At 43.3% G+C, this 13,671-nt stretch overlaps 1 protein-coding gene, 1 long non-coding RNA gene and 2 other non-coding genes across 5 annotated transcripts in view; all 4 read left to right on the forward strand.

The window, feature by feature from the left end:
• LOC139296944 (caskin-1) overlaps window positions 1-8,416 on the forward strand; it is a 29,668-nt gene extending 21,252 nt beyond the window's left edge. Inside the window, exons 16-22 of the mRNA XM_070919518.1 lie at window positions 2,013-2,120; window positions 2,642-2,743; window positions 2,962-3,100; window positions 3,846-4,636; window positions 4,738-5,395; window positions 5,831-6,422; window positions 8,320-8,416. Coding sequence (XP_070775619.1) covers window positions 2,013-2,120; window positions 2,642-2,743; window positions 2,962-3,100; window positions 3,846-4,636; window positions 4,738-5,395; window positions 5,831-6,422; window positions 8,320-8,416 — 2,487 coding nt within the window. The remainder of the gene's footprint in view (window positions 1-2,012; window positions 2,121-2,641; window positions 2,744-2,961; window positions 3,101-3,845; window positions 4,637-4,737; window positions 5,396-5,830; window positions 6,423-8,319) is intronic.
• A 3,039-nt stretch (window positions 8,417-11,455) lies between these two features.
• Window positions 11,456-13,487, forward strand: LOC139302559 (uncharacterized). Of its 2 annotated transcripts, none has more exons than XR_011598911.1 (6): window positions 11,456-11,577; window positions 12,118-12,241; window positions 12,535-12,656; window positions 12,860-12,915; window positions 13,114-13,197; window positions 13,331-13,487. It is a non-coding gene; the product is annotated as an uncharacterized lncRNA (long non-coding RNA). The 2 variants fall into 2 exon arrangements; XR_011598912.1 differs by having other exon boundaries at window positions 11,508-11,577; window positions 12,121-12,241.
• Window positions 12,690-12,779, forward strand: LOC139281820 (small nucleolar RNA SNORD60). Its single transcript, XR_011596949.1, has one exon. It is a non-coding gene; the product is annotated as a small nucleolar RNA SNORD60 (small nucleolar RNA).
• Window positions 12,954-13,041, forward strand: LOC139281823 (small nucleolar RNA SNORD60). Its single transcript, XR_011596952.1, has one exon. It is a non-coding gene; the product is annotated as a small nucleolar RNA SNORD60 (small nucleolar RNA).
• Window positions 13,488-13,671: the final 184 nt, after the last annotated feature.

Here is a 13,671-nt window from a genome sequence, read left to right on the forward strand (position 1 = left end):
CTAGAAGACGCCGTATTCTAGAATCGAGCATTTACTGGTTGCCAGGCGACAGCAGTGTTCCGTCACAGAAGCAAAAGCTGTAGTGTTCTTAGTGTGTCCTCATTGGTTGATCTCATCCAACATTCTTTGACACTAAATTCATTCGGAAAAATTAGATTTTGTTTTGAGTCGAGTCCTGCCCCACTGTGCTATGATTGGCTAGCTTGTTACTTTGACGAGTCCTTGTGTTTGGATCAATCACGGCAAGTCCTGCTAGCATCTTTAGTGACCTTACTGACATCGATTATAATGTAATAATAATACAAATATAAATATATTTCAAATCCTTATCCACAGAGGGGATGCAAATCAATGAAAATCTTCGCAATTTAACCCCTTGTTCATATAACATTTGCTTCTCAGCAAATGATGTATGCATTACCATAACTGTATTCAATGAACATATGTTGTGTTGCCATCGAGAAAAACAAAAGCATTTCAGTTAAAATAACATTTGTTATTTCATCTTGGGAAAAAGCTTTGCTTAATATCTTAACGTATGCCCCTCAGAAGTATTAGTGTCAGTGTGGTAAATTAACTAATTAACAGGAATTTCCTATTTATTTCCTATTACAAGACCAATAATAAATCACAGAGCACCTAGGATCATCCTAGGGGCACAGCTGCACTCACAGCTAGCATCCAATCTCAAGGATGCATCAAAGTAACGAGTACTAGCCAATCACAGCGCAGTAGAGCAAGACTTGATACAAAATGGGTGGGGAAAAAAAATAATGCTCACAAAATGCAGCATGAATGCTAGCGATTTAATAAAAATCTCTAATTTGATCTGTAAAAGGGTCAGTGAAGCCAAATTACAAAAACATTCATTCCAACGTACCCTTAGTGGTATCTAGTGGTATTTAGCCATACTGGTAGTTTCAGCTTCATTTGCAGGGGTTTTGAGATCTTCACCACTGGGACTCCTACCACCACTACATACAATAGAAGTGAATGGAACTGTATTTGTGGTGTTCAAATCTGTGATAAAACTGACAAACTCCTCCCAGAAACAGAAACTTTTACTCAGGACAATCCCCAGCCCTCACTCTGAACAGTTTTCTCTCTTTTTACCTTCAATAGAAAATGTTTCTTAAACTGTTGACAGCAAAGTCTGTGAAATAGCCCAAATAACCGGCAGTGCATGAGGTTTTAATGCAGGTTGGCCTTTAACTGTGGGGTCAGCCGACATGTTAGACTGTCCACCGTTGAGACAGTTAGCCCAAACAAATGCTCTCTATGTGTGTAGGGAAAAATTCAACGTCACTTTGGACAAAAGCATCAGCCAAATAAATGTAATGTTATGTAGCCGTTCCCATATCTGGAAATACACATGACTGTTAAGATTTTTCAAATGTAATGTTTCAATGCTATGAACACCACGAATGAAATGAAATTCCATTAACCTCCATTGTATTGGGGCAGTGGCAGAAGGCAAATAAAGCTGCATGGCTAGTTACCACTAGGGGTAAGTGGCGCAAGTTTTATTTTTACTTAGTTCTTAATTAGTTTGTGTCATGTTATTTATACGAACCACAAGCAGTATAGTTTGGGAGTAATGTGTATTCTTGAGAGATCAATTCATAGTATTATTCCTGAAGTGATCTTACTGCGTTTTTTAGTAGCAGTGTGTTATGTTTTTGAGCTTAATTATAGGCTGTATTGTTCTTTGAATTTGTGCTGGTGTTGTGCACCTTAGAAACATTGCAGGGTTATTGTTCCGTAAGCTAAAGACAACCTGAACAGATCCATATCACGTGTTCCTTGCTGGTAAACGCTTTCTAGATTTTCTTGTAGAGCAGGGTTAAAGTTTGGGATTACAATGGAAGTTTCTGTGCTGTTTTCTAGAACCGTCTTCTCTCTAAAACAGGCTGCTATGCTGTGTTCTAGAACAGGTCTGTGTTCCGTGCTCTAGAAGAAGCCTGCGGACTCTTCTAGAAGCAGGCAGTAGTGTTCTGTGTTCTGTGTTCTAGAAGCAGGCAGTAGTGGCGTGGCTGGGTGAGTTTCAGCTGCAGTTCTACACCACCCACTTCCTCACCGCGGGATATGATCTAGACACCATTAGCCGCATGACCCCTGAGGTAAGGTCATGACCCCTGACCCCCTCACGCCCCGCCCCTTGTCTGTCAAGGCTCCGCCCAGCACAGCTCTCAAATCAGCTCCCCACTGACCTGGATGATGTCATCATGACCCTCCTGTCTCTGTCACCTGACCCCCCGGTGTGAGTCCTGAGCCTCAACCAGTCACTTCTCATACTCTGTCTGCTTCATTTACATACCTGTGTTCACACATGGCCGTGTGTTCCAGTCTGTGCTGTAAACGCTACTCTGTGTTTGTCCTTGATTGTGTTTTCAGTGCCAGTGTGTGTGTGTGTGTGTGTGTGTTTATTGAAGCGGACACAGTGGTATGACGTAAACCCCCTAAGGGCAGGGGACACTCATCAGAGATTATCCAAAGCAAAATATTCCTGAAGGCATATCACATGCAGCTCATGTACAAATGTCAGATGTACGCATTAAAATTGTTTGCATTTAAGAGAAAAAAAACACCTACAGTAGTTGAGGTGAATTCCTGATGTGACTAAGTGTGCTTTGCATTGAAGGACCTGACGGCAATTGGGGTCATGAAGCCTGGACATCGAAAGAAGTTAACGTCAGAGATCAGCAAGCTGCCCTCCACAGACTGGCTGCCAGACCACAAGCCTGTAAGGCTCTCACGTGTACTTTACAAACTAGAAAAGGGGGAAGATGTTGAGTTTTGGCAGCTGCACGCACACAAGCATATACACATGCAACTCTTCCAGTCTGTTAAGAAGCAAGTTTTTCAGAATCAAAATGTAGTAGAATTTGAGTCTGTATCTTGTCATCTGTGCACACGCTTTTTATATTGTGTCCATGTTTGCGTGTTCTGTGTGTGTTTCAGGCCAATCTGGCAGACTGGCTGTCTCACCTGGGTCTTAGTCAATACTACCAGGTTTTGGTGCAGAATGGGTACGAAAACATTGACTTCATCTCCGACATCAGCCTTGAGGATCTGCAAGAGATTGGCATTACTAAACTCGGTAAGACACAGCTACATTATGAAGACAACAAGTAGAGATAATGAGCGTTTGATTTTATTCACTTTATGTTAATGACAAGTATGATTGTCAAAACTTATGAATAAAAGACACAATATAAAAGACGTCATTCGTAACGAGACTTAGACATCAGTCTGTGTATGTTATTTTAAGAAATACTCATCCCGCTTGTTACCAAAAGTTTTATGTCGCTTGCAACGCATACAAGAATAAAACACTGTATGAGTTCTGTTATTGTATCTGGACTATTTGGACTGAATTTATTCAGCTTCTCTGTGGTGATAATAGTTGTTATCAACCACAGAACATTCATTAAATAAATTTTCATAGCACAAAATGACACCAAATGAGACAAATAAAATGTAAATCTTTACAATTGAACAGAAAATGAAGAGTTTCTATAAAATTAAACTAAACACAAACTGAAACATAACTTAATTTGCTTTGTATTTCATTGGGGTTACTTTACAAATAAAAAAATACAGATAGACCCCTCAGAAAAACTCAGGTAAGGTAATTACCGCATAAATACCCTATAGTAGCATATAATATAATATATAAATCTTATGATATTGCCTACTAGTGCAGGATGCGATCGCCATTAAAGATTTGCAGTTTTCCAGGAAATTCAAGTCTCCATTTCAACAAATACTCTTCTAACTTTGAAGTTTAAATATGTTTTTATTATTCCTCCATTCTTCTCCTCCTCACCCCTGCCTCCCCTCAGGCCATCAGAAGAAGCTGATGTTGGGAGTGAAGAGACTGAAGGAGCTACAGAGAGGAGACAGTAGCTCTGAGCCCCCTCAGAGCCCGTCTACACCTCCATCCAGCCCAGGTGGCAGCACCAGCTCAGAGCCCCGGAGACAGGTGAGGAAGCAGAGGGACGGCGCCCCCAGCCCACTGGCCAAACCTCGCCCAGGTCTCCCACATTCACAGACCCCCCCACAAACGCCACCGCAAACTCCCCCGCATGCCCGGACCCAGCAGGCCTCCCCCAGGGCTCGGCCACGTCCTTCCACCCAGATGGCGGCAGTAGATTCGTCAGTACCGCTGCTCCGCCTGCCCAGTGAGGAGGAAGAGCGACGGAGAACTCACAGTTTAATTGGCTCAGAATCGGACTCTAGATACGCCACTGTGTGCCGCAGCAGCTCCTCACATACTGCTGCTCCTAATGATGTCACTGTTAACCGCAGCCAATCATCTGTCACACTCCGTCCCCGTCGGAAAGGTCGGCCCCCGACACCACCTAAACGGTCCTGTTCTTCCATTACTGGGGGTGATGGGGAGGGAGACGGACAGGTGGAGGGGCTACTAGGGCTGCCAACCTATCGAGAGCGGAGAGCCAGTGACTGCGGGAGCCTGGGATCAGCTTTAAGATCTCAGGACTCAGCGGGCCTGGAGAGATCAGAGGGGGCATCTGGGAGTGTTCGCAGCCTCGCCGCTATGCTGGAGACATCCATCGTGGGTGGAGCCAAAACCCTGCCAAGGAATCTGGGAGGCAGCACCAACTACCTACAGGTGAGTGTGGGCGTCGTTGTGTTTGGTGCATATGGTTTATTTTATTTATATTATTTATTTTAAAATGTTTTTTGGCAATATAACTATCATTTGACCTTCAGGTGAGTCCTCCCACACTTCGTCGGCAGGCAGGCGCAGGGGGTCTTGGATCTGAGGATGAGGATGTCTTAAGTCGCCGCAGGACCATCAGTGGACTAGAAGGCCTCCCTGGTGATCAGACTGACCTGTTACCTCGGCAACCAGCCCAACAACGTCCAGAGCCACGGCCCCGCTCCACCATGATCTCCTCGGCATCAGAGATCACAGACGGCACAGCGACGCTCCGAAGGAAGCCGCGTCCCCTGGCAACGGACTCTGAAGCACCTGCATCCGCGACTACCACTGTCGTCACCATGACGACCGGCTCTGACACCATACGCAGGAGACCACGCACGTCTGAGCACACAGAAAGTGTCATTCAAAGCAATAACCAATCAGACTCTCCCAGCAGTCAAACAGATAGCAGCCGGAAAAACGGAGGCGAGCCGCAGCAGAACGGCGGCGTGGTCCTGAGGCGGAGGCCGGTGTCTGAGGTCTCTGATAGGACGGAGACCGGCAGAGAGAGCTGCGAGTGGATGGAGGCTAGGAAGTCTCTGAAGCCACCGGTCTCACCAAAACCATCCACAGTCACCCTGAAGAAGACACAAGCTGACCCCCCAACCCCGACTCGCAGGGTCCCCATACCCGGGCCTGATAATACTGAGACGGCCCAGAGCCCTGGTGAGACACACACACACACAAAACTGAAGATTTGGTCATTTAGTCATTGAGTTTAGCTTCTGTGTCAGAATTGTTTGTCCATATTAATGTCGTCCTTCAGTAGTCAGATCATTTTAAAGCCACTATTGTGATGTTTTCATTTTTGTGAAACAATAAGCAGTTATGTGTGTGGCCTTTTAGCTCTTTCACATCTGGGTCCTCTTGTTGTGTTTTTGGGGGAGTGGGAATATTGATCTGCATTTCAGCCAGTCTTTTTTTATTCTACCACTGAAAGGCACCAAAGCCATAAAATGTCAAATTCTACACATAGGGGCTGCAGGAATATATTTACGACAAACAAGAGAAAAGACAAGAGACCTATTTATTGATATCATATTTGGCGCAGAGGTCATATATGTGTGAGTGACTACGTTCTCTTTGACTCTCTCTGACCAGAGCCGAAACGTGTCCCTCCTCCTGTATCCCCGAAACCCCGTGGGCCTCCAACAGCACCCAAACCAGGCAAAGCAGTAGTAGCTTCAGCTGCCATGAGCCCGAGTCCTGCTGCTACCAGTCCAGCAGCAGGCAGCCCCATCCCGGCCCTCAAACCCTCCTCTCCGCTCTCTGCCGCCCCTCTACCAGCTCCTGACACCCCTTCTGCTCCCTCCCTCTCTCCGGGACTCCCTCTTACTTCCCCCTCTCCGGCCCAGAGTCCCTCCACCCCCTCTCCGCACCCTGTCAAACCTCCCCGCTCTTCCATCGCCGGTCTCTCCATCGACCTGCTGGGAGGACGGGAGGTGGAGGAGGAAGAGGAAAGGAGGAGAGAGGAGGATGAGAGGAGGAGAGAGAGGGAGCACAAGAGGCACAAAGAGCAGGAGGAGGAGAGGATGAGAGCAGAGGAAGAGAATCTGAGAGAGGTGGAGGGTCAAGTAGAGGAAGTGGAGCAGGAGGAGGAGGTGCAGCATCGTTTGGAGGAGACCAGTGCCTCCTTGGCGGCAGCTGTACAGGCTGTAGAACATAAAATCAAAGAGGAGGACGCACAAAATGAGTGAGTATTTATGAAGTTAATCATCACATTTTACCGCAGAATGCACCATTTATATCCAACAACAATCTCTCAGGGATACTTGTTGGCATCCCAGTTGATGATGAGAGGATCAGAGCATAAATTAGCTTTTCCTCACAAAATGTGGAGCTGCAAAGCGAGACGACTTGTTTCAGAAGTTGAGTGTGAAATAGTTCAACATTTGCTTTCTTTCCGAGAGGGAGATGAGAAGATCGATACCGCTCTAATGTTTCTGCGTTAAGTACGGAGCTGGAGTCAGGACGTGGTTAGCCTAGCTTAGCATAATGACTGAAAGTGGGGTGAAACAGCTAGCCTAGCCATATCCAAAGTTAAAAAATACAACTACCAACGCCTGCAGATACATTGTATCTTGAATCTGTGCATTCCTCTTACATTTGCATATTTGCACCTGAGTGTGTATATAATTCTATTGTATAGTTTGCTACTGACATACAGTATTTATATTTTCCCATATATTTATAATTTCTTATCTTAGAATTTCTATCCTCCTTCATCCTTTATTTTTTCAAAATCTTATTTGTCACACCGTCTGTTAGCAAGGCCGTAATGCATGTGCCACACTGCATTTCACAACACATATTGTTTGTAACAAAACCTTTGAATCCTTGAAGGCAGAAATGTAAAACCAGAGTTTGTGGTCTCAGGAAAGTCCCAGACTGTAACTATTTCTTGGGGAATTTCAGTTGTGACTGTGGCAAGACCTCTACTAAACCCTGTGCTTTACCAACCACATCTGGTAACATTTTTCTGACATCACCCTCAGACAGAAAAAGATTAAGCATATTTTCTAAAATGTTGAACTATTCCTTCAAGGAAAGAAACTCCCAAGAAGCATTAAATCACTGAGTTTAAAGCCAGCTGAAGCCAAAGTTCACACTTTGTAGAAACCTGATAAAACATTCAGCGTTTTAAATCATTCGTTTCAAATTCTGGGTCAGTGGTGCAGTGTTTTGTCCCCATTTGCAACAATAACCTGTTCTAAATTTGCCACAGCTCTAATTTGTGCCTCTGGCTGGCTTCAGCTAAGGCTGTGTACTGTAGTATTTTAGAGCCTTACGCAAAACAAACAGACGGAAACAAGCATGGAGTATTTATAACCAGTTGCCATGGCATAAACTTAAAGTTGCAGTCTTGGTTGAAACCCTTAGTTCCCGTGGAAACGGCCAACACGTTATAATACTACAGCAAACACTGAGCAGCTACTTTCTCAGAAATACAACCGAATGGTGTATCTGTTTACAGCACAACCAAACAAATAAATTGCATTTCCTGTGCGACAGTAGGACGTGTTTCGTTTGCATAAGCAGTGACTTAATACAGTGTATGGAAAGTGAACAGGAAGCAGTGCGGCTGTTACAAATCAGATCAAATTGCACTTGATTACATGCAGTACTTCGTACTTAGGTAGGCGATCTGAATCCAGCGTGGAAATGGCGGACCTTGCCTTTACCAATAAAAATTGAAAAAAATTGAAAAAGCTCTACAAACCCACTGTACACTTCCTGCTTGTGAACATAGTGGAGCATTTAGCAGCTAAAGAGAGTTAAAAGGAGAGTGAATATTTGACTTATATTCAGCAGGTGGTCAGAAACACGACTCTAAATGAATGATAATGCTGTTCCGTAACTGTAACTAAACAACTCAGTTATGGCAGGACACGTATAAAGTATTATTAAGTGATCCAGGAGATTCCTGTGTATCTATGTTGAGGAACAGGAGATTGTTAAAATGCTAATTAACAATGTGGAAAAATAGCATTTCACACCGTCCCCTTCGCGTCTCTGATCTACTACTGTGACTGTGCCGTGTCTGCCTCATTATCAGCTAAACTCTTCCTTTTCTGCTATCCAACTCCCAGCTCTCTTTCCGGCAAGAAGACAACAGTCTCCATCTTGGACGACATCGGCAGCATGTTTGACGACTTGGCAGACCAACTGGATGCAATGCTCGACTGATGTCCTGCCCACGCCTCATTTCCAACGAGCCCTTTCCCTCTCCCCCATCATGTGTAGGTGTATCAAGAAAACTCTCCCAAGGCTCGATGCTGGCGCTCTGAGAGTGTATGTGTGTGCGCGTGTGTGTTTGAGCGCGAGCGCTTCTCATGTAGCCTTGTACAGTATACTGAGGAGGGGGGAGTCCCTCCTCGTCTGCTGCAGTAGCTCTAGTACGCCTCCCGATGCGAGGAGGCCGCTCCCACACAACCTCTGACCTCTGCAGCCCAGCGAGTCATCGCCGCCCAGCCTCAGACGGCTGTGTGGATCGAGAAGCACAATCATTTTTCCTCATCCTTTTATCTCTACAGACTCTGGCTAGGACAGAGATGTTAAGTCAGTCAGACAGGGAGACAGACAGATAAGCATATTGCTTGCAAAAATAAGCACATAAACTGACTGACAGACAGGCAGATAGACATCTAGATAGATAGAGAAGAAGCATACAGATGAGACACCGGAGAGCATTTTTAAAAGCACATGGGAAGACAGGCCGCTTTCTGAGTCTGTCTCACTCCTGCGACGTCAAAAGGATGCATTTTTCCAGATGAATCGTAGCCTCTATTTCTCTTCTGTATGAGTGGAGGATTGTGGTTAGCCGGACTTCCTGACCTGTGTGTTGTCTCTCTTCATGTTGTTGTTGTTTGCTGTTGTTGTTATTGTTGCCGTTGTTGTCGTTACGAGTGCGTGTAGTCCCTGCTGATGCTCATGTCAATGTCCTCCCACTCGTACAGTAGTTATTCTAATGATCAGAACGACGATGTAGATGTGTGTCCATGAATTTTGAGACACTCATACACACAAACGCACACACACACACACATAGACACACACACACACACACACACACACACACATGCACATTACATTGGTTGTAATCTCTCTGGTGTCCTGCTTTGTTGGTGTTTAGCTCCATCTATGGAGGTTTGCTTGGAAGTGAATCTACACATAAACATACACACATTTACATGCAAAGACACATATATACAAGCACACTCATGCGGTGTATCCCTTTGTCCTGCTGCAGTGAACAGTGTTTTTAAAAGATAATCCTATATTTCAATGCTTTATATAGTACATCCAGTATACATACATAGAGTTTATAATATACCTGGGTATTTGAGCTGTTAGAGCTCCCTCTAGTGTTGGTTAGTGAAACTGCCTTTAATCTGCCCACCTTCCATCTTGTCTCCCGCCCCTTTTTATCTCCCTCTGTGTCCTTTTTGTTAACTTTGCATCTCTCTGTGCCTTGGTAGTGTTCTTTCATATATTCAAAATATTTTTTTGTCTCTTTTTTTCTTGTTTTCCACTCATAAAATGTTTAATGGTTTTTCTGGTTCCTTATAAACCCTCGCTCCTTGTGTGTGTGTGTGTGATGTCAAAAGTAGCTTATAGGTTGAGTTGTGAGTCCTATATGATCCCTAAAATCAGTCACCCTGTCTGCAGTCCTCCTGTAACCATTGAGAAGCCTTGTATGAGCCCATGTAAGCCCCACCTGTAAGCTGTAATAAATTGGCTCTGCTCCCCCTCGGCTCCCCAGTTTTCAGTGGTCCCCCATTGTAGGCCAGACAGTGGATCAACCACCAGTGTTCATCCCAATGAAGAGTCCACTTGTATTTTTATGCTCTTTGAAAACAAAGATATATTTGAGAGACAGATGGTTCTATGTGAATAATAATAATAATAATAATAATAATAATAATAATGATGATAATTATAGACTGAGCTGATTGAGCCTGTACATTTAGGATTGAGTTCTGGATGTGTTGTGACGGATGTTGTGCCATGGTTGGGTTTAGGTTGTGTTTCTGCTGTGACGATGCATTCCTGTACAGCTGTGATCAGAATAAATGTATAAATTAAACCTTACATGACTCTTTAAGTGTGCTTCTTTTAGATCTCAGAGGAATTGTCAGAAAACTATTTGTAGATTCTTCTTCTTCAGCAACCCCAGTTTTATATGAATGACACTCTTAGCCACCACTCTTCTGGGAAGACTTTCCACAACATTTTGAAACGTGGCTGCAGGGATTTGCATTCAGCCACAATAGCTTTAGTGATGTTGGGCGATAAGGTTCGGCCAAGTTGAAACAAGAAAGGGCCTTCCCCAAACTGTAGCTACAACGTTACATTCTGCAAATATTACATATGATGAGGTTCGTCAAGACTGACTTATTTTTTTAAACTAAACATTTAAAATTTTAGACCAAAAAGGGATTTTTTTTCTACCAGAATTACATACCTGGCAGGGTAAAGAAGGCATTATATATATATAATATTACATATCCAGCAGAAGAGTTACAATATTCTGCAACACCCAAATTAACAGCGTTAATGCCTACGAGCATATACAACACATATGAAAAAATGGTAAAATATCCTGCCACCAGTAGGCTAACTTTGTCACAACTCTCTGATAACCAGAGTTGAGAGATGTTTCAGGAAATGTTACAAATAAGGCAATAGGCCAACATGTACGTAACTTGTTGTTTTAGTCCCCAAATAATGCCAAAAAAATCCCATCCTGATCTGTGATGTATTGGATTGTGTATTTAAAATGATACTTTTCTGTTGTTGTTGTTTCTAAGCGTATCTGGTACTTATTACTGTACTGGTTTGGAAAACAATTATCATCTCCCCATATTAACCAGCGTTAAACGGCTGTTACCATTATTGAAAAACTACAATTCCCACGAGTCTTTGATGCAGCTTCTGCATCTAAGACTCATGGGAAATGCTGTTGTTCACTGCTAACAAAAATCAACGTTGTTTTATCTATGTTTAAATGACTAGTTGTTGAGGTAATATTGTCCAGTAATGGGGGCCCGATACGGGGCCAGAAAATACCATAATAATGGCTTTTCAGAAAGTCCGACGGACGAAGCTAACTGGCGATGTAGCTAGACTGCTAGCTAGCCCAGAAAGGGGAGGGGCTTCGGCTTTCCGTTGGACGGAAGCCGTTTATATCAATCGTCTTGTGCGTTTGCAAGGTCTTTGGCATCAGTTCACCACTGGCAGCGTGGCAGGAGAGACCTTGGTCACCTCTGTGAGTGTTCTCTCCAAACTTTACTCCATGGCAGCAAAGATGTTCGTCTGTAAGAAACCTAACCGGTCATCAGATAGAAGTGAGTATTATATTGTGACATTGTGTGCTAACTTAAGCGACCATGTTGGTCTGAACACTAACACGTGGCTGTTCTGCGAGGCCTAGAGCTACCAGACCAAACTGATCACCACCACGTGGTGATTCCACCTCTAAAACAGTCAAATGTGACTTGCAATTGGGCTGTGTCTTTTTAATCTGGTTTCTAACTTTAATCTGACTTTGATCCACAAAACAAGCATTTGCTTGGTCCCTATTTCCAACTTTCAGTCCTAAATTCGTTTAATTCTCTTACATAAGAGATGTGGTGTTCAATAATGACCATTAATCTGTTTCATCACCCACATTGTTGCCTGAAAATGTTTCGTCTATATGGCAATACGGTCTACTCAAATCTGGTTTGTCTGGAGTTTATTATTACTATTGGGGATAGTATAAGTAACAGCTCAAAGGTCCCCGTAATTGCACGTTATTGAGTGTGAATGAAATGTTAAAATGGCTGTAACATAACGTTAGAACTGGTGCAGCTAGAATTCATGAGCCTTGCCTTTTCTCTTTCCAGCAGCAAGTCACATGGAGGCATGCTGGAGTCCTCGCCTGGAGGACTTGGAGGACTTCCATGACTTGAGATGAAGAAATCGAAAATGACGTGCCTTGAAGATGGCTCGTGCTGAATTTGTGCAAATGTGAGTTAATGTGCATCATAAATAGTAGTGTGAATAAATAAAGAATGAGAAAAGGTGAAAATAGAAATGTCATAAACCCAACACACCATGTAATCTTTACAAATGTTTCTCAGCCAGTAATGTCACATCACATTTCACTACACCTTTTTATGAGAGCTGAACAGCAGCTCCTAACTTTAACTCATTTGAGGTGCCATTATTTATAATTTCAAAGCATCTTCACTAAGATACAATAAAATTATGTTTAGGTCCTTTGGTGTTCTTTTTTTAAATCATTCACTTTCCCCCTGCAGTTGAAGCTGGTACAGTGAGATGGACAGCGCTGAAGCCCCGGGAGCTGCCTGAATTCAGTCCCTCAACACTCAAGGATGAGTGCTGAGATTAAAGCTGAATGCCTTGCCAGGTGTGAGAGCTGGTGAGTTCACGTTTTGGCATGTGAAACGGTTTCAGCCTGTGATGACAAACTAAAATAAACTTTTCTGACACCTACTATGAGAGCTGAACTTCAGCTCCTGATTCTAACTTTATTCTGAGGCTCCATTTTGTAAGTGCATTAGTGTAGTCTTCACCTCAAAGTTGTCACTTTTCCTTAACTCTTATGTCTACTTTCTCTTACAGACTGGTAAGAATGAGAAGACAGAAAACTTCGGAGCTGACTGGATGGATGTGAGCTGGTGAGTGCATTCGGCATGTTGGCATTTGAATAACTTGTAGCCGGTGATGACAAATCAAATAACTTTTCTGACACCTACTATGAGAGCTGAACTCCAGCTCCTGATTCTAGCTTTTCTCTGAGGCTCCAACAGTAAATGTGTGTACACACTGCTGTAAGTTTATGTGAATTAAAACTTGGCTGCTTCTCTCTTTTACAGGTTGATTCATGACTCAATGAAGGGAAAAGTAAAGCTACATGATCTGCTGCTGACTGACCACTGGTGATCCAGTTTATTTTAAAGGTAAGTCTCTGTATGTGTTCATGTATGAGAGCTGTTTGCTCCTGATTGTAACTCTTACCTGAAACTATAAAGGATATGTATTTGTTTGTCTGACACAGATGATTCTAGTCTAATCTGTATTTGTCTTTCCCAGATATCGTCACTGGCCAGAAAGCTGATGTCCTCGAGCTTAAAACAACAAACCTGAATGAAGAAACCGCAATGTTTCAATGAAGAACAATGTTGTAATATTGAAGTTACTGCAGCAAACTGTCGACTTGTATTTGAATAAACAGTAACTGAGTTGGAAACGTTTTCTGAATGGTCTGTTGTAAACCTTTACTATATTGTAGCATTTGTGCCCAATAGTATTACATACCAACCATAAAGTGACTGAATGCAGCGAGTTAGTTGCCAGAGAAGACTTGTACTTAAAGGTGATATGGTCCAGCTGGACACAGACCTGCATGTCTGTCAGTTTGTTTGTTTTTATAT

This window comes from Enoplosus armatus, chromosome 2 (genome assembly GCF_043641665.1).
Source record: "Enoplosus armatus isolate fEnoArm2 chromosome 2, fEnoArm2.hap1, whole genome shotgun sequence".
In the NCBI taxonomy this organism is placed as follows: Eukaryota; Metazoa; Chordata; class Actinopteri; order Centrarchiformes; family Enoplosidae; genus Enoplosus; species Enoplosus armatus.